The sequence below is a fragment of the Scatophagus argus genome, chromosome 10, assembly GCF_020382885.2.
Source record: "Scatophagus argus isolate fScaArg1 chromosome 10, fScaArg1.pri, whole genome shotgun sequence".
Lineage (NCBI taxonomy): Eukaryota > Metazoa > Chordata > Actinopteri > Scatophagidae > Scatophagus > Scatophagus argus.
In genome coordinates, this window is record NC_058502.1 from 6645379 (window position 1) to 6669018 (window position 23640).

Here is a 23640-nt window from a genome sequence, read left to right on the forward strand (position 1 = left end):
TGTTAGGGGGGCTTGTTAAAGGAGCATTCTGTCAACTTTGTCAAGAAAAAAGTTCAGTTCAGTTTACTCGTCATGGGGATCTTCATGTTGTATCAAAGCTATCGTAATTACATCCGTCTGTCAAAATTAATTTTCATATCCAGGTGGTGAACAAAACTTGGAGCTCTGAAATGTCCAACCTTCTGATTTACAAATTAAAGAAGGACATCAAACCAAACAAGTTTATGTAAGTAAACCAAAATTTAGTGAATGTACTGTTTTTGCAGCGCTTTATGGCTCATGTGATGAATTCTGTAAAACATCTTGATTTGATTGGATCACATGAACGTTCACAAGCGATTAACATGGGGATCTTTCCCGTGAACATGGCACAATGAAAGGAGCAGCCGAGCAGCATCCTTGCAAATGTAGGATGCGGCAGCCTTACAGTCACATTATTTTCCATTTTCAAACCACACCTGTCTCCTGTTAGTCCCGAAACTTTATGGAAGAGCAATTCCAAAAATCACCGAATGTCCCTTTAACATAACAGTCCAAACACCTAAAGAACATAACCAGCAGTATACAAACCTGATTTAGATTAAAAAACTGGAAAATCATTTTGCTGCATTCGAGTGAAATTGTCAAGACAGAAATCACCAGGAGGTGGGCTGGGAAAAACAGGCGACAGCTTGCAGGTGGAAATCAATATTGTTGGATATCAAAAACAAACTCGTCAAAATATTTGGCTGGAGATCTACCATCTAAATACAGTCCAAAGAAAACATTAATGCAATTGAATCACTGACTTTAAGAGAAGGTACACATCTTTTACATCTATCAGCTCATCAAACATTGTCAAAGCAGCTAATCAAGCCTCTTTAAATGATGTGACTCCAGTAGCCTCAACGTGTGAACATTCACGAGACATTCCCAAGTTGGGGCAAATGGGGAGCTTGCCTGTTCTTCCCAACATGGCGTGAATGCATCATTACCCTTTTTATTTTATAGCTGTGACACCACACCAGCAGGAAGCTCCGACTGGCTCATCTCGATGGTGAAACAAGACTAAACTTATTTAAACCATGTTTTTCTGGCAGAAGACAAAGAAAAGGCAGAAAGATGACCAACTGTTGTATACAGTTTATCAATCCATATTGCCTTCCTCTACCTTTTAAAAGAACATTGTGCAGAAAGTGCAAACAAATCAGTGGGAATAACGCAATAAACTATCAGAATAATGTGAGTAGAAAGACGCTGATCTAACGAATTGATTTTTGTTCTTCATACCAGATTCTTTGAACTGGTACGTGGAAAACTCACCTGCTAAAAAAAGAAAATGAACAGGGAAAAGAGAAACCCATAAGCCTTCTCTCAATATGAGAAGATGGGCATCAACATTTCATTAACAGCATTGAGTGGAAGCAGTCATAAGCTACGGGAAAGTTAAAAGCCAATTATTATTATTTTTTTTGGTTGAATGACAAGGCAATAAAGAAGGTCTTTACTTAAAACATCTATCAAGCGACAAATAAACAAACACAAAAAGACACTTAACAAATATTAAAGGATCCCTTTATCGTGTCAGGATGTGCTGTAAACCTGGCAGAATAAAACATGAAGCAGATAAAGTCCAAAGCATCTAAAGTGCTGAGGTTAAAACTTTCAAACTGATTTGACACCAGACTGGCACAGCGCATTTAAAACAGAGCATAGATTAACAAAAATACACTTAAAAGTTGACCAACCAAACGTCCGTGAACAGTTCCTCTGGGCAGTGATCCTGTGTGTGTGTGTGTCTGCGTCAGTGCGTGTGTGTCTGCGTCAGTGTGTGTGTGTGTGTGTGAGTGTGTTGAGTCTGTTCCATCACGTCTTTGCATCAGACCTGATGGCAGCTGGTGTTGCCGAGTGTGTTGCGTGTCTGAAGTGAATGGCTATGATATGAACAATGACAAACCAAAGAGGGACTTGAGTGTGGGACTCTTATCCTAAAGTGTAAAACTGTTAAAAATCCAGATAGAGACGCTGGGAACCATTCATACAGAGGCGGGTTAGTCTGATTGGCGTCTGATCCGCAGAGGTCCAGTCTGATGATACACTGATAAAGCATTAAGAACAGACATGATGGTCACGTCTCTCTCAGAGAATTTAGATAGGTAGGTAGGCGGTGTGTGTGTGTGTGTGTGTGTGTGTGCGGGGGGGAGGGGAAGAAGGGTACAGTTGATTCGCTGCGGTGCGTCCTCTTTCCTGAGGGTTCTCCTCCCTTTGTTTAGAACAGCTGGATCATGGACTCCCGAGACTTGCCCACTCCAATCCACTTGACTGAAGAAAGAGAGAAGCACAGGTAGGTGTTAACTTCCCCACAGTGGGGATCTGTTGCCACAGGTCTTGGGATTGGGTGTCAGTCTGTGTGTTTATATGCACTCAGAGAAACCCGGTTACGTAGGTAACCAGAGAATAGATTTACATGCACTGCAGTAACCTGTGTACATACATGCAATACATCAGTCATCGGTTTCTCCCTTTACCTCTTAGGAGCACAGCTCACTTGTTTTACCTGTTTGAGTGACTAAAGTCACTGAAGTGATTTTTTTTTTTTTTTTTGGTGATTTTGGTTCTTCTAGAGACTAGACTTGTCTCACGCAATAGAAAATCTAGTATCTTTGGGTTTATAGACTGACTCTGTGGAATTGTAAAAGGCTGTTTTCATCATCATCATCATTTTGAATGATTAACCAAGAAAACAATCACGACATTCACAGATAATGAACATAATGGTTGGTCGCGGCCCTAATTTAAAATACCTCCATGTTTACCAAGTAGATGCTCTGTGAGAGTCAACAGTGAAAACAACTAAAGCAGGATTAAAGCAGCACTGGGATGAAAAGTGAGCACTTGTACAAACTGGGACTGTTCACAAAGTAGTCTCAGCGCTGGGAAGGACGGCCAAAAAATAAGACACAACCAGACAAGACTACATGTATTGTGTCCCTCCATGGCTGTGTGTTTAAAGGTGGGCTCGTACCAGGCACTCCCACATGCTCCTCGATGAAGCGGACATATTTCTGGGCGTTCTCCGGCAGCTCCTGAAAGCTTCTTGCGGCTGAGGTGTCGCTGTTCCAGCCCGGGAGAGTTTCATATTCGACCTCCACACGCTGCAACACCTCCTGATTGGCTGGCACAGAATCAACAAACGGCGGGGTTGAGTGGTTAGCTTTACGGGAGACTGTAGTCAAACAGTCATGGCAACAGATCGAAGTGTTTCTGCTTCGAAATGAAATTCTCTATAGATAATCATACAGGCAGGAAGAACAGGAATAACTTGAGACAGTCCCACAGGAGACTGGAGACAAAATCCTCTGAAGGCAGAGAGGCATCAACTGACTTTAACACTTAGACCAGAAGTTCTCATTCACACACCAGCTCACCTGGAAAGTGAGGTATGGTTTGGTTGTCGACTTTGTACGCTACGCCAACTTTGATCTCTGCAAACACGTCAAGTATGTCCAGTTTGGTGAGAGCTAAACTGGGAGGACAAAAAGGACAGGAAGATTAAAAGCATGCACACACAGACAGCAGAGCTCCTTATAGCTCATTAACAGCTAGTAAGACATCAAAGACAACTGTTCATTTTATTTTTTGCAAATTTAGATTAAGAAGCCGCATATATCTGGCGAAACATGAAACAGCACAGACAAAAAAAAAAAAAAAACATGAATCAGTATGAACACACACACATGCACGCTGAACTCACGCGGTGAAGCCATTAATCATGTGTGCATATTTGATGAGCACCAGATCCAGCCAGCCACATCGCCTCTTCCTGCCCGTGGTCACGCCCACCTCCTTCCCCCGAGTTTGAAGTAGCTCTCCGACCTCCTGAAGACAACAAGATGAGCACAGACCATTCAGTAACACACACCAAATATATTCAGCCATTAAAGATCCTAATCTGCAGTCAGGCTTCAGTTTTAGTCTCGATCAGGTGTCTCCTCTAGGTGGTGCTGTTTCAAAACAAATCTACCCACAGTCACTTTACTTGGCTCTAATCCTCCGAGCTCATGTTCATGAATATTAATCAGCGGTATTAAGTTAGTGTATGTGACTTCTTACGTTGTTCTGCTCTGAGGGGAAGGCTCCGATGCCAACTCTGGTGGTGTACGCCTTGACGACCCCGTAAACCTCCCCGACGTTCTGAGGCGGCATACCCAGGCCCGTACACACTCCGCCCACCGTGCAGTTGGACGATGTCACAAACGGGTACGTCCCTGCAACGACAGGAGGAGCAAACACTGACAGCACTTTTCGCGCATGCTGTAAAATAGCGAGTGAACAAACATGCAGCTGAAAGAGAAGATGTTGGAAGAGTTTTCTGAATTTGGCACTGTGGGACACCCTCAGACAAAATCAAGATAACAACGAGACAAAGTTAATATTAATGGGGGGTTTCATTTCCACCTCCATTATTTTTCTTCGTCTTACTTCCATTGGGTCGGTAATCAAGCTTCCCACAATGCTTTAGGTGATATAGCTCAACACTGTCAACATTAAAACCCATGGAGACAACTATCACAAGACCTGGAAACATCCTAATTCTGGAGTCATACGCAGTGTCCTTATTGGATTCATATAACATCAGAGAGAACGATAACCCCAGAAAGCGCACTAAATCTATAACTGTGTGTGTGTGTGTGTGTCTGCGTGCTCACATTTCACGTTCAGAGTACAATGACACGGGTACTTGAAAACCACCTTAACTGCTACCACAAGCTGTGTGCTGCAGCAGCTGATGACCGTGTTGGTGAGCAGCCAAATCAAGTGGACCAAACCGCAGTAACTAATCACAGTTTGAAAAAAGCCGCTCTAGAGGAAGACAGCACTTTCTGATATCCTCTTGATTAATTAATACCTACATTTTTGGTATATTTTTGGTATACTGTGGTGTGGGCTCGGCAGGGGCAGGACGAAGAGTCACGTCGATACGGAGGATGTGTTTGTCTTAGCACAAGTCCTGATGTAGTTGGCTGGCATGTCCAGCTTGGATCTGAGAGCTCTGACCTCCTTCTTCTTCCCTCGGTCACTGGACAGCACACATCAGACAAATACCTTCCTATATGACGAGAAACACATCGCCGACTGACTGAGCCTGGACTGACACCAACTGCCGTCAACATAACTGAGCTGCCTGAAAAGACAGACGTAACGTTCAGTACAACTTAACGAGTCTGTCTTTTGTCTCTGAGGTGACAGCCACTTACAGCAGCTCTACCTGAGACATTCAGAAAATGCTGTGCTTCAGATATTGGCTTTCAACTACGGCAAAAAAAAGCAAGTGAGGATTGAGTTTCCATGCCTAGATGCTGGAGGCCGCTCACATGCAGATCACCCCAGTGCTCAGAGAGACTGTTGTGTAACCACAGGAGAACAGGTTTGATGTCTACAGGAGCCTGTGAGTCCTACAGCAGGAATGTGTCCTTTCAGAGTGCTCTTTAAAGTCCCAACAAGTCTTGGCACTAGCTCTGCCGACTCGTGAGCTTTGTGCAAAATGATGCAGATTAAGTTGAAGTTTGACGCTACTGTGACGTTTGCCACAACTGTTAATCAAGTGCAGATAAAGCCAGGCAGACAGAGAGGTTGTTTGCACATCTGTGCGCAGGATATTGTGTCCCGATACTACCAGATTTATTACAAGCGTGGTGTTTTGATAATAACCCGTGCTGAACCTTGACTGTAATTTAACCTGCTCAGTGCCGTCAATGCTCCCAATAATGTCAGGTTCTGCTCTGTTACAGTGACATACTCACGTCTGCAAGATTAGTACGTTAAGTCTGTGGTGTCACGACCCGAAAGGACTAACACAACGGCCATGCTTTCAAACAACCTCTTGAGAAATATTTCTGGATTTAATTATTACTCTGTAATCGTGATTGGCTGACTGACAAACTGCTGATACAGGATGCCTTCGTGTTCATGCACAGGAGGAGGGTGACATTAGGTGGTTCAACTGTAAGCGTGCACGTCAAGCCTGGATGCCCGAGCACTTCAGTAGCAGTTAGTAAACTTACCATCATCTCTAGTCTGAGCTCCAAGCAGGCTTTTGTAAAGAGCATCACAAAGCTTAGGTGTTTCAGGGCAACATCATGGGGTCACTGTAAATGCACTCCAAAGCCCTTGGCAATCAGAAATGACATTGATTCTCAGAGCACGAGTTAGCACAAAGAAGCTTTTTTTTTCAAAAGGATAACTGAGAAAAATAAAGAACCAAACGAGTTATGAGTAAGGTGTGTTCACATGCATGCTCACACATGCGCACAGGGTGATTTACTGACCGAAGTCTATGTCCAGCAGTGCTGCGTTGGCTCCTTCCACCAGGATCTTCTTAGGAGGACCGTGAAGAGCCTCGTACATGTAGTGCACCCCGTCTCTCACCATGGGCTTGATTCGCTCCACGTAGTCCTATAAAGACAGATAAAATGTTACAGTAAAAGCCAGATTTGAACGCTCCTAGAAACATTTTTCTGTTTCTGTTACCTTTAATTTGACCAGCTCCCCCTCTATGTCAATCTCCAGAGTTGGGTACATAGCCTTGTACTGCTGGGCCAACACTTTATACCTGTAACAGCCAACACTGATCAGTTTTGTTCATTTTCCTCTCACTGTCATTTGATGCACCAACTGAGCTGGTATGATATCATTCTGCACCACATGGCAATGAGATTATAACACAGAACACTTGCTGAGTTCTGTGCTGCAATGAAAAGTTTCAGCATGGAAAAGAGGCTGCAAGGCGTGAATCAAACAATTACATTACTAACACGCTGTAACTAATACCTAACGTTAAGTCTTCACGCATCTGCAAAGGATTTCTGACAGTGTCATCACTGGCACACTGGTCAAATACACACTCAAGCACAGATTTCATCAAAACCCCAGACAGATAATCCTGTACTATTGGCACAGACCTTTCAGAGAACTGAGTGAAGTCAGCCAGTAGGTCACATATCCTGAGGCCGCTACGTGCTGCCTTGGCCGAGTACACTGGACCAATCCCCTTCTTTGTTGTCCCAAGGCTGGACAGGGCCAAGAGAGGAAAGAGAAGGAGGGTGTAGAAGTAGCATTAGTGTCTGATCACAGCCACAACATGTCTTTTTACAGTAACTTAGTTCATTGTGCCATTCGACTAATTATTGTGAAACTCTGTAAGACCTCTGGACACAGAAACAGTAGTTTTAATGAGTAGGAGAATCACTGAGTCTCACAGGATGGAAAGTTCTTGTGAAAGCTGCGATCTGGACTTCAAATCAACCGTGGACATTAGACCTGCCAATTTTCTAAACACATTTCTGCACAAATGGGTGCAAATGAAAGCTTGGTAAATCAGAGTGAGCTGGATTAACTGGATTCAAACGGCCGTGAAACCTTATTTAAACAGTCTAATGCTGATATTATCAGTCTAAAATTTAATTTCTCCCGGGATCAATAAAGTCTCTATCTATCTATCTAAAACACAACTTTTCAGAATCGTCACTGGGCCATTTCTGGACTCTTTATACATGACAGAGTATCAGAGGACTACTAAAATAACATATTAAAGTTAACTATCCACACCTTTTGTAGCTCAGTCTATTGAAGGCTAATCTTGTTTACTCGACATGCAAACTATTATCGGCAAATATTACACTACTGGATCGTCAATATTTTACTGTTATAGATAGTCCAGGCGCATCTGCCTTTAACGACTTTATATAAAGTCAAGTAATTTAAACTAGTGGTTTCCAATTTTCGTCTGTGTAAATGTTCCTATTGCTTCCATGTGAATATGTGTTAATGTAGTGTTAATGATCGGAGGGATGCATCAGTTAACATGAGCTGGTTTCAGTTGGTCCTAAACTGATGATAAGCAAATATAAAAAATAAGCTTGTTTGACCGACAGCACGTTCGGTGCACGTTCGGTTCCGACAGCTAAATTCTGGCGAAGCGAAACTCTTCTGATCTGATTCGGTGCCTGCGTTCTGCTCCGACTTCCAGCAGAAGAGCTCGCAGGATGCCTAGAGATGCTGGAAATCCACCAGTCTGTCATACAATCTGCTAAGAGCTTATAATGGCCGTGCCATTAAGGAACCCTGGTTAACATGCATTTTCTCTCTCACTCACACACACACACACACACACACAGACAGACTGAAGATGTTGAGACCAAAGGTGTATGCACATCCATGGATGTTTTACTGGATGTTGGTAGTGACGCAGAAGTGTGTGTGTGTGTGTGTGTGTGTGTGGCAGCCGTTTTGAAGCAACAGGTTTCTTACTTCTTGCCTGCTTGCTCTTGTCTCTGCTGTTCCTGAACGCCATCAACTGCTTGGTGGAAGTCAAACACTGCGGAGGAGGGAGAGAGGGGACACACACTCTCACACACCTCAAAGAAAGCAGGGCTCTCTCTCTCTCTCTCACACACACACACACACACACACATATTTGCATGCATACATTCACACATGTCCAGGGGGCAGACCTGGGAGGACTCACCAATGTGTGCTCTGTCTGAGATGATCAATCTTTTCTCCCAGTCTTTTAGACCTAAACGAAAACAAACACACACATTAAAACTGGTCCTGTCACCACCTGTTACATAACGTATACACTGTGTTCAACACAACTGCATGTCTCTCACCTTTTCCTTTACGTTCATTCTTCTCTGCCTCTTCAAACAGGCCTGGAAGATGGATCACTACACCATTGCCTGAGAAAATAACGCGACGTCATGATGCGATGTTAAAGTTCACAGCCTCTCATAAAACAAAGTCTGATGGTTGCGGGCTGTTACAACTGTTACATAAGGTTACACCTGATGCAGAACCAATAAGTGATCAGTATGTTTCATTCAGGGCGAAACCTTCACTGATTATTAGTCACCATACTGATAACCAATATCTGGAACTGATACACATTTGCAGTAGAAATTAAAATTTTAGCATCATCTTGTAGAGAAACAGTGACGAAATGTAACTAAGTACAATTTACTAAATGCATTTAGAATATCACATTCACCTTCGTGATCCATTGTGATCTAAAACTGTCCGATGGCCCACCTCTAGCTGACAGCTTAACTGTCACATTAAGGGATGGATTTCTGTCAGCGCTGCCCTTTCACAAGAGTATTCAAACAGCTGTTCGTAATTATCTTTTTTAATTGGGTTGCATTAACCAGCGGAGGTGAGATAATTAGTTTTTGGCCAAACCAAATGTAAGAAATATGGAAAAACCAACAAACGCTGCTTCACTGACACGTTAAATGTGGGAGACAGAGATGTAAAAACAGCCTGAAGCTCAAGAACAGGAAGGACCTGAATGCAGCTTTGCTCGCAGCGCCGGAGGCCACGAACATACTTTAACACACGCGGAGGAGAATAATGGTTAAATAAAATGCCTCCACTTACACCATCTCACTGTTTGAAAATGTTTATCTGTAATTATGAATAAGTAACACCAATAATACTAAATGCTGCTGCTGAGAGCAAAAACTACATTTTGCTTTGCAAAATAACAAGCGGATATGATAATAACAGACTAGTGCTCAAGATATGTTGAACAGTAAAAGCTTTGAATTAGACTAACTTTCCATTATTATGTATTTTGCATTTGTACTTTATATGAACAAAACACTGGTCAGAAGTTATGAGAACCAAATCTGAAACACAGTGCAGCGACTCCTGAACTGCAACCCCAAGTATTTCTGAGTGTTCGGGCCTGCAGGATACCATTAATGTGTCATGCATCAAAGGAGAAAAAAATGTGACTGAGCATCGACAGCTCATTACAGCAGTACGTGTTTAAGTGCAGATGTGTGGAGGGTTGAAAGCCAGAAAAAGAGAGGAGGACGCCATTAGCTAATGAAGTTACTGCGGATGGATGTGATGTAGCCTGCAGTCTGGCTCGGAGTCAAACTGATAACACTCAACTCACAGTGGTAGCCATCAACACGGAGGCCATCACGCCAGAAAGAGTCTCGATCTATTCATCAAGAAAACTGCTAGGAAAGACGGCCTTGGAACGAGTGCCCGTGTGCGGTTTTGCGTGGTGTGCGTATCTGTGTGCGTGACGCACCGATGAAAGCGGTGACCTTGGGGTTGATGATGCCACTGGGGAGGAGGTGAAAGTCGTATTCCACCGAGTCGACCACCACTGTGTGTCCCGCGTTGTTGCCGCCCTGCAGAGGAGAGACAAACAGAAGCAGAGAGGCATGAGAGCAACGGAGGCTCTGCACTTTTGTTTGGCTGACCGAATAGTCTGGCGAGTAGCAACAAGCACCACACACAAACCACAGGCCGCAGGTTTGTTAGCAACAGCAAAGACAGCAAAGAACAACACACGTAGTGTTGCTTTGCTGTTGCTTAGAGACTTCTGGTCAGCATGCGCTCACATCTCAAGTAAAACAACTGCAGTGTAAACCCACCGACAAACATGTCAGCAAAGGACAGATAAAATGGATTGTCGGTACTATGAATAAAACATCATCATGTTAGAAACCCCAAACCACATTTTGTCAAGACTTGCTGCTCCCAACTCCTACACAAAACAAGGATCACCACCTCGCACTTGTGTGCCACTGTCAACCTGTCAAGTTGTAGTTTACAACCACGTCTATCCACACTAATGATATATGCAGTAAAGGAAGGCTGTCATCTCAGGGCTGAGGCTTCGCCACACGGTGCAACAATCATCACCTGAAGCTCAACATGAGCAAAATCAATGAGCTTGTGCTGGACTACAGCGCATCAAATATAGATGTTGCTGTAAAGAAATCAGCATATGGCTCTTTCGACAAGTCTGAAACAAATGTGAATTTCGTTCATGCCAGTTCTAGGAATCAGAAAATTCACTGTCATGAATTCCCTTCAGATCAATCCGACGTGCCACATGGGGAACAACACAAGGGGTTCTTCCACTGGGTTCAAGATGTTAAACAACATGAGTTTTGTTCATTCAGTCAGAAGGCAGTCGATGGACTGCGTCATGCTGAACCACTCTGATTAGTTGATCAATATGACAACAAAGTTTTTAAGGCAAGGATGAAGGGATATTTAAGTCTGGGTGGGTGAGTGGGCCTAGGTGCTGCGTTACAGGCCTACATATGATTTAGCACAGCTGACAATGAAGATAAACACGCTACAGCGGAGCCCAGAAGGGGAACAGCGAGTCCTAGGACGAGAACACCACAATCTGACCTGCTCTGCTCCTCTCTGTTTTACGTATCACAGTCAGAGATCAGACCCTGAAGCTCGTGGACGTAGAGAACGGAAGGAAAAGAGGATAATATGAGCAGTGAAAAGAACAAAAGCACAGCGCAAAAACTAAGGTGAAAAAGGAAGGGACAGACGAATGAAGGAAAGCATTTTAAGTGCTTTTATTTTCTGCTGCGATGACAATAAGGCAGCGGCAGATCCACTCAGGCCTCTGTATGCGTCACTGCTCACTACCTGAGGTGCCAGCTCAACTTAGCCTGTCCTGTGACCAGGATCTGTTCCTAACACTGTAGCCTGTGGGCATAAATCAAGCCCAGCATGTGCTTTGAACACATGGGGTTATTCCTGGTCAAAGCAGTACCCTGAAGGTGGGGAGGGGAACAGATGAGGGGGAGGGGGCAGATGCCTCTCCTTTTAAAATACTTTTACGATCCATCCCACCCCCCACCAAACATAACTCTGGCTCTCATATAACCCTTTTCCATACGCATGTGATGGCTTGGCTTGACTTGGTTTGACTGGTACAGACCGGCAACTCCGTTACTACACGCTTGAAGGTGTGTCTCGTACTGATGATATGACAGGAATTATCAGCAGACCTACAGTCATTATTTCTGGACAGAGTGCACCACAGGTGTGTTGTCCCGCCTCACTTCGTTCACTATGGCGGCGACGCTCGCCCTGCTGTTTGGCGTCTTCCAAGAAGTTCTTTCCTCTGGCCTGACTGAACCCTCATTAGTGCTGACTTTATATAAAGGGGAAATCACAAGACAGCTGACAAAGTCGAGTGGAAATGTATAGATTAGAGGTAAAGCGAGATTTTTAATGCTCAGCGTATTTTATGAATGGAACATCGTGGGAAAATCACATCGTCAAAAACGTTTCTTAAAACTTAATTCAAGTATAACTCTAAAAACACATTTGGAAATGACGGCCCAAGGATAAAAACACATCTCACACGATCTCATTAAAGTGTAGAGACTTTAGAATTAGTTTACTAATGGTTGATCTAAAGAAAGATTATCAAGAATGAGTATAATGAATATTACACGATCTATAATATGTGAACATGATAAAACAGTTGTTAGTTGCAGCCTTAAGTGGTGGGGCCGATAATTATATATTTAGGACAAAAGAGTGAGTTATAATTAGGCCCTTGTGATTACTTCAGTCATCGCCAGCCAATAATTGTGATGGCAACACCAAACTGTCTGCACACACCATCACAATGAACTAGAAATCTGACTTGTCTTGTTTCGCCCAACCAACAGCACCAAAAATAAATAAATAAATCATGTATGTGAGATGTTGAAGCTGGAATGAGTAAATGTTTGGCACCGTGTCAAAGATGACAATCAGACCGAATGCGTGTTCGTTATCTGGTATGAAATGTGTGTGTGCAGCAGGGTGTCATGGTGAACACAGAAACCACCTCCTGAATAGGTTTCAAGGTCTCGCATTCAAGCCCCTGTTGGCAACCACAACGGCCCTTTTTAAGTATTGTTTGCCCTCCGGATGAATGTATGTAGGAATTTCTGCAAGGCAGGTCTGACTTTTGTACATGACATATAACAGATACATGAACCTTTTGTGTGCATACAACCTCAAGTGAAAGAGACTGAAAGGCAACAATGTCTGTAAGCAAACCATCATTGTGCATTATGGGCGCAGCCAGCTGAAATCATACATCGTTATGACAAATGGCAAATTTAGTGTCTCCTTGTAAACAAATACAAAATACTGACTAAATCCAGAGTGTAAACATGAGCAGGATACTCAGATAATTACTCCCTCAAGCAGGAGATGCCTTTTGTTTAACTCGTCGTGCTTGATTCACAGCCGTTCAGCAGGTTTTAGGCAGAGTAAGGACATAATTAGCCAGTGCTAAGTGCAGTTACAAATACTTTAGGAGGCATCCTCATCCTCAACTTCTATTCAATAACATACTTCAAAAGTCTGACCAAGAGACCACCGAAAATGACTCACTATATCAAACTTCACCAACTTTGCACTGGGCTCCGGGCGACTGTTTGATTTCTCCAGGTGTAATTGTTTTGACCCTAAAACGTCGGCTGATAGTGAACGATGCTCATTATAGTTTCACAGAGCTGGTAATAAATTTGAACTCCTCATTTAATTTCCGACAAACACTACAAAACACACAGATATTGAAGTTCATGGATCACACTGATTATAACACTGGTAGAGATTCCCAATGCTTAGTTCATGCTGTAATAAATTCAACAACCTAATTTAACTGGTGACTGTTTATTACTTTTCAGTGCAATGGATAGTTCAGTAAATATGATACGTGGATGAGAAATTTATTATCTACACGCATTGAGGGAGGTCACTAACTTTTTAAGATCATCAAATCAGCTGGCACATTCACGTTCATAACGTGTTATGCTCTAATTCGCTTCATTCTGTCGTGAAAACAGCACCAGTACTATCTTCCAACACATCAATCATTAGCTGTGACCTTTAACGAAGCCACAGCTTGTATAAACTTTGTGTTGGATTATTCAGCCACTACAGCCAAACACAACTTGGGACTGAGGACACCGGATCCTTTAAAGAAGCTAATGAGCAAATATTTGCACCGTTTAGCTGGCGGAGCACAATACTGATATATGATATTCCACAATAATGACAGTCGTGCCATGAGTCTCCCGAGGTGTGTCTCGCTGGTAACAGAGCCGATTGGCCACACAACCTTCTTTCCTTTCTTGTAAGCCCAACGGAGACTTCTAGACTTCTTAGAGGTCCCAGACTGTAAGGAACACTGAGCAAGACTGCTGGCAAGGCTCATTTTATAAAAAGATCCACGCAGCGCTGGACTGCTCACTCACACACACACACACACATCCACCATAATGTATGGAGGGGACGCGGTGCAGGACCACTGCCAGAAAGTGGTCTATTTTTACTCGTCTCCTGCCTTGGCAGGACTGAAGGAACGAGGAGGCTCAGAGGCTCAGGGGGAGAATCTGTGTTATGTCAACTTGTTATCAACAGAGAAAACTAACAGTCCTCTGAACTCCACAGAGTTAACACAAGCAGTCAAAAGATTAGCAGGATTGTCTGCATTGTTAAGGAGGCCAGGGGACAACAAACAAGTGCTGTCATGATTAACTAATCTGCTGATTATCTTCTGGGTTAATTGATTCAGTCTATGAAATGTCAAAAAGAAGCAAATGAGACACCTTGAAATTGCTTTTGTCTGACCAATGCTCCAAACCCAAAAGATATGCAATTCAGAACCACATATGATAAAGAAAAGCAGAGAATGATAAGCTGGAAGCAGCAGGTCTTTGCCATTATAGCTTGGAGCCCAATAATCAATCTATTCATTAATTAAACCAGTCAAATTCCAGTTTACATCCACTTCTGTCATGACTTGTATAACACATTTGGTGAGGACTTTGAAGAAATTGAATAAAATGTATTAATTAGCTGTGTTTTTTGGTTGAAATTATCACTTAATTAACATGTATGACTCCAATAAATAATTTCCAGTGAGAAACATGCCGTCTTCACTTAGAGACCATTTTTACAGAGGACTGACAGAGAGCTTCATCACATGAGGCAACAACAATCACCTGAAGCTCACTATCAGGAAAACTAATGAGTCTGTGGTGGACTACAGTGCTTCAAATACAGATGTCCAAATCTTTAAATAAGACTTCATTTTGTGCAGAAATGAATGAAAAGCAGTGGCTAAAATGTATTGCGGTTTTCACGATGAAAAAGGTAAAAACACTGCAACTGCACTGTCATTCGGACTTTATTGCCTGCTGAGCTTCAGCACAGATCAGTTCGTGTGCCCAGTCTGAAGTGTCTACCGCCACAGTTCATACACACACTCTGCAACAGGCAGTGTCAACAGAAACTAGTTTGAAGTCTAATCAACAAAAATAGGAAGTACTCTACATCCTTAAGCCAACATGCAGCTAAACTGAGTTGTTCACATGACTTTTGTGGCCCAGACGATATTGCCAACGCCTAAGGTTATTACCATTTTAAGTCCTGACCGGTTGACTGAATAAAGCTACATACCGCATACCAAACAGGACCAGTGGATGGAGCAGATGTGGTTTAAGTAAGAGGTCATCACAACAGAAGCTTTTTAAACATTTTTAAGGAGCTCCATCCTCCCTCTATTGTTTTTGCTCACTGTCTCACATATTCATGATCAGGGAGACCAGGGACAGAAGTCCTCTCAGTACACAGTGGGAACATAGAAAGCCCTGGCCATGTCACAAGTGCAAGATGTCGCCTCACGACGTTTCTCCAATCCGCCCATTTTGCATGAGGGAGCCAGGGAGCATGCAAATGCAACACAAAGCGCCAGAGGTTGAACCACAGGGACAAACTGGTGCGCAAGTCCATATAAAGAAGAAGTGAAGAAGTGAAGCGGTCACATAGCTTTATAAGATAAAATAACAACAATCACAATGACTTCATGTGCCAAAACACTGAAGGCAAACAACAACTTGCCAGAAGATGGACAATCACTGTTTATTCACAATGCCCGGGTCATAAGTCCACAACGCCTATAGAATTATCGTTCATAAAGCATTTAAGTCTCACTGCACAACTACGCAGGCCTTAACACACCCCTCAAATCCTGACATTAGATTGGCTTTGGAAAGAAAGCTGCATCAGTTGGTACATTCTGACCTAGTTAAGTAAATGTTATCACCACACATATGTATTCTGTTGCCCCTTTTTTGTACCACGTCCCCCTCAAAGCCTGTCCGAAATGATAAGATTGTGTGTGTTTGTCAAAGATGGACAGTGTGTATTGTGCATGTATGGACAAGTTTCAGTGCAGCCTGCAAGATCAGCACGACATTCGTCTGCAAAGCGTCTTCACGCACAGAGAGATGATTAGCTGAAATTACAATGACACACCTATCAAATGTGGTGACACTTCGGTGTTTTCCTGTCATGTTTAAACTAATTTAGTGAGGATATAATGAACAAGTGCAGGCATTCACTGTTCATGTCACTCAGGTACACATAATCTAAAACTTTATTTGGGTTTGTGCAACCTTAAAAACCAGGAAAAGGCGACATTTACGCCAGGATGCTGCGATAACCAGACAAAGCAAAATTATCTCCCATCTCTGTAACTAAAGTTATTATGTAATGAAGTATCCAACCAGTATTAATGAAAACCCAATCTGCTGGCAACATTTGTCGAGTAGTTCTGCTAGCGAGCTAGCTTTAACGCGGTAACAGTGGCCAAAACAGCCGAGTCTGGAGTGATGCACCTGGTCACTTTATTTAGCCAGAGATACCTTCAGCTACCTTGTCATATGCACACGACAGGAGACAATTCATCACAACATTATAGGTGTCTGAGGAGCTGAGCAGCTAGCAGGAATTCAAGGTGACATTAGCAAAACACTGAGAACAACACGCTGACTGATCTTGGTTAGCTAGCAGACTGTCGTTAGCGTACAGGAACTAACACCTAACTCGCCTTGTTTTAGCCAGTTAGTCATTAGCTTGGATTTGGATCATTGGTAACTAGCTTAACCGTGAACGGACGCATAGCAAGTGAATGCAGCATGGGGGGCTAACCAACCTGACATCGGCACACCATATCCGCGTCTTGTGCTAGGAGATCCACAACTTTTCCTTTCCCCTCGTCGCCCCATTGAGCGCCCAGCACCACGGTCACTTTGTTGCCGACGGTCGGTCTGGGTGTCCTTTTTGTCGGACTGCCGCTGCCGTTTGGGGCCACGGCGGGCTCTTGACTCCCACTTTCCGACATTTCTGCAGGGTCGCTGGTTGACTACACTTGTGCGCCCTTTCGCACCGTGCTGCGTTGCTGCACCAAAGATAGCTTAGGAACGGTAGAGCTCCCGTCACGGCAACGTTTAGATGCGAGGAAGTAACACACCTCGCACATGCGTACAAAGTGTCAGAAATTACAAACACCACGCTCAAGTGCGAATAGTATAAACCCCGAACAACTACGCAGCTGCTGCTTTGTGCCCCAGTCTTTCTTGGAAATAAATCTAAAAATGTCCCTACGTGTTTATTATTGTACTTTATCGATTTAGCCGATAGAGGTTGTTGGAATCCGATAAGAGGTGAGTCATCTGGCGTTTTTCTACAATCTCCGAAGACACACCCACTACACTGAAGGTGTGTTCAAGTCCAAGGAGGTGCAGTGTTTGAAAAACTACTCAGATCTTTTACTTACATAAAGTAACCTTACTTTACTTTTAAAATACTGATCAATACTTAAAATGCAAAAAGTAAAGGTACCAATTATGTGGAATGGCCTTTTTCAGAATAATGCATATTAAAGCACTGGATTATGACTAGTGATGTATTAGTGTATTAATCACATTAATGAAGCTGCTGGGGTTAATTTGAATCACATATACACTGTCAGGTAGCTTGTAGTAGGAACAAGTTCAGTTCATTCATCATTGAATTTATTACTTCATCAAAAATTACGCAAAACTCTCTTCTGCATGTCCTGAAAAAGTGCATTTCGGTATGTTCTCACAAAAATGGTTGCTATACTTCATGAGGTCCAAACAACAACAACAAATCTAAAATAACGCCACAACAAACCACAGATGTTATTTTACTGTTCATACAGTAGACTTGGAAGAATTTCTCTCTGGGTTCTGAGTTTACATTCATATTAACTTTATCAAACTGCCTGCTCATACAAAATAAGAACAGGCCTATGGATGCCAGAACTGAACAACTCTGCTCCGTTTTCTTTCAGCTCGCAGCAAGCGTTTGATGCACTTACTAAAGCTCTAAAATGGGACAGCATTAGATGTGATCTATCTTGAATTATATGGCTCCCTCTAGTGTTAACCAGAAATACACACAAGTGCCCTATTGCTCACAGTACGGAGGGTTTCATCACATCACGACTGTCCTGTTCGTGTCCTCTGAGCACAGCGTGGGACAGATGGTCAAGTGGGTGAATAAGAGAGAGTAGCGGGGGCAGTGGGCACAGGTCACGACCCGCAGGTTTTTCCCCACACCGACTTTGTTTTATGAAAATTGTCAGACATCATCAGTCCACACCAACTGCAATTACAATAAGTCAAGATTAAGGTCATACTATATTTCCCAGCAGCACATTACAATAGAAAAAGCAGCCCCTGTTCCATGTGGGTGGATTTAGGTTGGTGAAAATGTGTGACGTTCGTTGTCCTGCAGGGGGCAGCAGAGATCTGACATGCGCGCACGTCAGGGGTTTGTTTATGTGTGCTTCCGTAGCATCTAAGCTAGCACCAAACGGAATTGACTCTGTAAACCATAGACATAATAAAGAGTTTCTTTAATATGTCTATGCTGTAAACTGCTTCTCGTGCTAATTCTCATTCAGTGGAACATTGACTTCAAAATGTCTACTCGGCTGCATCTCAGGGCTGTGGTAAACGAGCGACTGGCAGCCGCTGCTGAGGAAATATTTCAGGTTTTTGAAAGAACTATCGCAAAATATGAAGAAGAAGCCTCCAGTTTCAAACAGGAGATTGAACGACTAAGAGGTCTGCTGCTGGAGTTTGTACCAAAGCAGAAAACAGGTCTGTTTATTATATCACTGCCAGAGTAGACGAGAATAATTATCCGTAAGTGACATCTCGCAACATTACTTATCATTTTTATTTTACTATGTTTTTTATTTGTCGTGACCCTGAACCACCAAGGTTGCTGGTTGAATAATCGTTTCCCCCCCGTTTTGTGCTAAAACTAGTGGTTAGATAATAATTGTATTAGTTGAAAAACGATTGAAAAGATCCTGAAGTGAAATCAGATAAATTGTAGGCCGTATGGATTTTCATCCCACATAATATCAAGTTCACACCAGATAATATAGTATTGTTTTCCCGCAATATAACACCTTGTTCTCAAATTTAAGTTAGCTGTCATAAACATTTTTAATATTTTTATCATGATCGGAGCTGCAACAATTAGTTGATAAATCATTCATTCAAATGGAAGAAAACGACAGCAATTTTTATCATCAAAAGAATCAACTGATTAACTATAATGAAAATAATCATTCGACTTGGGATACTGCCAGTGTCAATTCACAACTTAATCACCATTTTGTTAAAGAAGTGAGAATATAAAAGATGTCTTAGGTTCTCTACTCATTTTTTTTTCTCAGACATCTCTCAGTCGGCCATCTGCAAAGAGGAAACTCCCCCCGAGCTGCACCACTGTGAGCACGAGCTGAGCCCCAGCGGGGACCCAGAGCCTCGACACGTTAAAAAGGAAGACGATGAACTCTGGGCCGGTCAGAAACATGAAGAAGAAGAAGAAGAAGAGGCTCAAGAGGTTAAGGTTGTTGGTGACTCATATCTGCCTGATTCATCTGACTGGGAGCTGAATGAGCAGGAGAACACAAAACCACCTTTGCAACCTCAGACTGAAAATGGTGAAAGTGAGACGCACTTTCAGGATCTGCGGGAAACTAAAACGATACAGGTCTTTCTACCTCTTCCCTCAACTTCACAAACTCTGATCCAACATGAAAGCTTGCAGGACGTAAGGGAAAACGAAAGACCTGCTGAAAGTTTTGCAAACCAACTGCAGACCGATGGAAGACAAAACTCCTGTATCACTTCCACAAAATCCACCGAGTCAATTCATTTGAATGCAGTGGCACCTCATCGTTGCAATGCGTGCGACAGATCTTTTTCCTCCAATCAGAATTTGGTAAATCATGCTTTTCGGATACATTTAAAGGACACAGATGTCCTCTGTGCTGTGTGTGGAAAGACCTTAGAGTCCACTGAAAGTCTCACCGTGCACCTTAAGTCACACAAGGGCTCAAAATGTTGTCACATGTGTGGTAAACACTGCAACAGTGCGACCTCTCTGACTGAACACATGGCCAGCCATGCTGGCGTGAAACTCCATCGCTGTCATGTTTGTGGGAAAGAGTGCAGCCGGAAAGCAGACTTAAAGATACATTTGAGGATTCACACGGGCGAGAAGCCTTTCTGCTGCTCTTACTGTCGTAAACATTTCACCCACAGTGGACATCTAAGGAAGCACATGAGAAGCCACACAGGAGAGAGACCGTACAGGTGTGACATCTGTGGCAGAGGGTTTCTACAGAGTACACACCTAAAATACCACCTACGGACTCACGCTCAAAAATATTAACGCTTTCGTCCACGTGGGAGTGGATTTGTCAAACCTCTGAGAACAATACGAAAATGTTTTAAAGAGAAACTAAAAAGTTATTTCTTCTTATTCCTTCAGCTAAATGTGAAATTCACCTTCAAGAACAAGCTCTTGTGTGAGTATGCTCAGAGCAGGAATAGCAACAACAATTTAAACTACATCTGCTGTATTTATTTTTAAAAAATCCTCAGATTTTACTGAGAGATGTTTTTTTGAACAGTACAATCTGTGTAAATCTCTTTGTAACCCATTAAAATGCCTGTAACCGAAACAGAAAGAAAACCAAACTAGATTTTCTTCATAAAAAAACCTTAAAACTACCTTTTGGTTGCTGGTTGGATTAGCTTTAGTCCAAAGTTTCACTTTTAGCAGTTAGAATGCATACAAGCCCTGAGTTACACATGGACAAAACTACTGGAGCACCTGTTCATTACACCAACAGGGATTTTAATGACATTGCATTGTAAATACACAGACAGCTGTGCAGCTCTAACAGCTTGCACTCTTCTGTGAAGGCTTTCCACAACATGTTGGAGTGTTTCTCTGGGAATTTTTGCCCATTCATGCAGTAGAGCATTTGTGAGGTCACACACTGATGTTGGACCAAAAGGCCTGGCTCACAATCTCTGTTCCAGTTCATCCCAAAGGTGTTGGATGGGGTTGAGGTCAGGACTCTGTGTGGGCCAGTCAAGTTCTTCCACACCAAACTCATCCAACCATGTCTTTGTGAGCTTTGCTTTGTGTACTGGGCCACAGTCATGCTGGAATAGAAAGGTTCCTTCCCCAAACTGTTGCCACAAAGTTGGAAGCATAGCATTGTCCAAAATGTCTTGGTATGCTGAAGCATTAAAATTTCTCTTCATTGGACGTAAGGGGCCGAACCCAATCTCTGAAAAACAACCTTATAAAGAAGTGTGTCTGGATACTTTTGTCTATATAGCGCATTTTTTTTGTTCCTGAGTCTGCCACCAGGGGACGATCGAGATGTTTTGGATTCACTTTTGGTCAGCTCTCTTTCGTCTATACATTCAGTCACTGGTACCAAATAACAGGAATGTGTTTTTCCCCAGTTAAGAGTTTTGAACAATAACACTGCTGTTAACAACAACAACAACAAGGAAATAATGTCACAATGTGTTTGTCATTATTTTATGTAGCAAAATTTGAAAGACCGAAAGGGAGGCTGGAGCCTGTCCCAGCTGCCGGCGGGCGGGAGGCAGGGTACACACACTGAACTGGTTGCCAGTCAATCGCAGGGCCAACACACAAACATCACACACTCACACCTAGGGGCAATGTAGAGTAGCCATTTAACCTAATGTGCATGTTTTAAGGAATGTGGGAGGAAGCTGGAGTACCTGGAGAAAACCTACGCAGACACAGGGAGAGCAGACCCAAAGTGGAAACCGTTTGGCTTAGAGGTGACATTGCTAACCACCATGGTGCCCCCAGGTAATTATTAGTTAACAAAGAACAGTTTTAGCAGCTGTGTGCAAGAATTTCACTGTCAGCAGAGACATTTTTAGATTCATGCTGCAGGTGAGGTCACACGTGTCCCTGAATGTGCCTCTGAAAGTGATGAAATCCCATCGCATTTTGGGCTGAATTCACATCCGTGTTTGGAGCTGTCTGTTTTGGACTGGATCACCCACAATGCATTTTAGTGCTGATAGAAGCCTACAAGTGGGACGAGAGTTGCAGTGGTTTACGAAGCATGAACCTGTGGGCAGAAACAACCTCGTGTCATGAAAAATAATGCAAACGTCGACGTTTTATGACTCTGGTCAAACTGAAACCTTTAAAAACACGCCATCATTTGGACGTTTATGCTAAGCAGTTCCTGTAAATTTAGAGATGAGGCTCATGCTTTTAGAGACCTCACAGTAACGGGAGGTTTTGATAACAGTAGTGTTGTACAAGTCTGATGTGCTCTCAAAGTATTACACACTGACAACATTTAGTCACTTGAGATGCACTGAGAAAATGTAGAAGTGTAACCTCTAAAGCAAACAGTATGCAGCGTTCAAATCACTTGTACTTTATTTTCTATTTCATGCATCATTTTACTTCTTCACTAAACCTGGCAGATTGTACTTTTTATTCCACTGCATTTGTCTGACAGCTTTAGTCATTTACTTTTCAGATTACGAATTTTCAGGCCCTTCCTGAAAGGAAGGATGAAACCAAAGGATGAGGTCTTTCTTTATTATTTAAGAAAATTCTCCTGCTTCTTTAAATTAAATGAACTATTCAAAAACCCTTCTTGGATAAGCAGGGACATTCAGTGTCACAAAGCTGAAAACAGCTGATGTTCTGTGCTCGTGAGGTCTGTGGCTCTCACAGGAAAGCCTCACTACAAAGTGAGAGTTGTAGTTGTTGACACTTTGTGTCACTAGGTGGCACTGCAGAGCCTGTTCATCTATCTTGTAAATCAGCGAGGGCTCCTCAGAGTGCACTATAGGTACCACTATGTTAGTAAATAAAATCTTTTTGGGGTTTTGACTACTTTTATCACACAATGCAATTGTTAAAAAGTATCTGTAAGCTGCTGACAGTGCAATGTTATTATCATGACCAAAGTTATGTTCACACGCTCACTGAGTTTTGAGCCTTTCATATGTGACTTTCTTGTCTGACGAGAGGACCACAAAGGCCTGAGAAGCTCAACTTGGACTGCTCCCAGGTGGCCTAAAAAGTCTCACACAGAACAGGAGCTCATTCAGGAATCTCTGTGTTTGTGAAGCTGCTTCAGGCGATTCAGATTTTGGATTGTAAAGCCAAAGAGCTAATCAGGCCTCAGTGACCCTCAAGACCTAAAACCAACTACCCTAATCTGGTTATGTAACCTCCCCCTAAAGACACAGGATCACTAGCAAACACCCCTGGATCCTTGGGAACCGTTTCCCACATGTTTAGCCTTAATGGAGATTCAGTTCCTCACATCTACAGCATCAGCTGGCCTGATCCGTTCAAATCGCTGCTAAATCACAGACCAAACTAGCTATTAGACTACTGTACTTCTTCTTTATGGAGGCTATACTCACAGCAGTATTTGACTCAGACTATGGTCACTTGAGAAAATTGCACCGTACTTTTCTGAAAAAAAAGCGGGCGAGAGGTTAATCTCCTGTGAAGTTAAATTATGTGAAACTTACTCAAGTGAACCTTGGGAGGTGCGGGGATTTTCTTTATGTGGGTCAGGCCATGCCTCATAGATTAACACAGAAAGAG

At 42.8% G+C, this 23640-nt stretch overlaps 2 protein-coding genes across 2 annotated transcripts; one reads left to right on the forward strand and one right to left on the reverse strand.

The window, feature by feature from the left end:
• Nucleotides 1–1110: 1110 nt before the first annotated feature.
• adss2 (adenylosuccinate synthase 2) lies at nt 1111–17125 on the reverse strand. The gene is made up of 13 exons (XM_046402104.1): nt 16820–17125; nt 10085–10187; nt 8652–8720; nt 8507–8557; nt 8290–8356; nt 6942–7049; nt 6511–6592; nt 6309–6435; nt 4093–4247; nt 3734–3858; nt 3408–3505; nt 3005–3154; nt 1111–2301 (listed from the first exon to the last, which is right to left on the reverse strand). Exons 1-13 carry the CDS (start codon nt 17006–17008, stop codon nt 2249–2251), a joined length of 1377 nt encoding a protein of 458 aa, XP_046258060.1. The 5' UTR covers nt 17009–17125; the 3' UTR covers nt 1111–2248.
• Nucleotides 17126–18446: 1321 nt separating this feature from the next.
• On the forward strand, nt 18447–20959 carry LOC124066495 (zinc finger protein 436-like). The gene is made up of 2 exons (XM_046402919.1): nt 18447–18797; nt 19385–20959. The coding sequence occupies exons 1-2, from the start codon at nt 18617–18619 to the stop codon at nt 20386–20388; spliced, it is 1185 nt and encodes a 394-aa protein (XP_046258875.1). The 5' UTR covers nt 18447–18616; the 3' UTR covers nt 20389–20959.
• Nucleotides 20960–23640: the final 2681 nt, after the last annotated feature.

Bases quoted from the DNA above. Each gene is read 5' to 3' on its own strand.
- adss2 (XM_046402104.1), bottom strand. From the start codon at position 17,008: ATGTCGGAAAGTGGGAGTCAAGAGCCCGCCGTGGCCCCAAACGGCAGC. The intron at 8,721-10,084 runs GTGCGTCACGCA...TTATTTTCTCAG, and splicing joins CAAGGTCACCGCTTTCATCG to GCAATGGTGTAGTGATCCAT. The intron at 4,248-6,308 runs GTCAGTAAATCA...CTGTCGTTGCAG, and splicing joins ACTGCTGGACATAGACTTCG to GGACGTACCCGTTTGTGACA.
- LOC124066495 (XM_046402919.1), top strand. From the start codon at position 18,617: ATGTCTACTCGGCTGCATCTCAGGGCTGTGGTAAACGAGCGACTGGCA. The intron at 18,798-19,384 runs GTCTGTTTATTA...TTTTTTTCTCAG, and splicing joins TGTACCAAAGCAGAAAACAG to ACATCTCTCAGTCGGCCATC.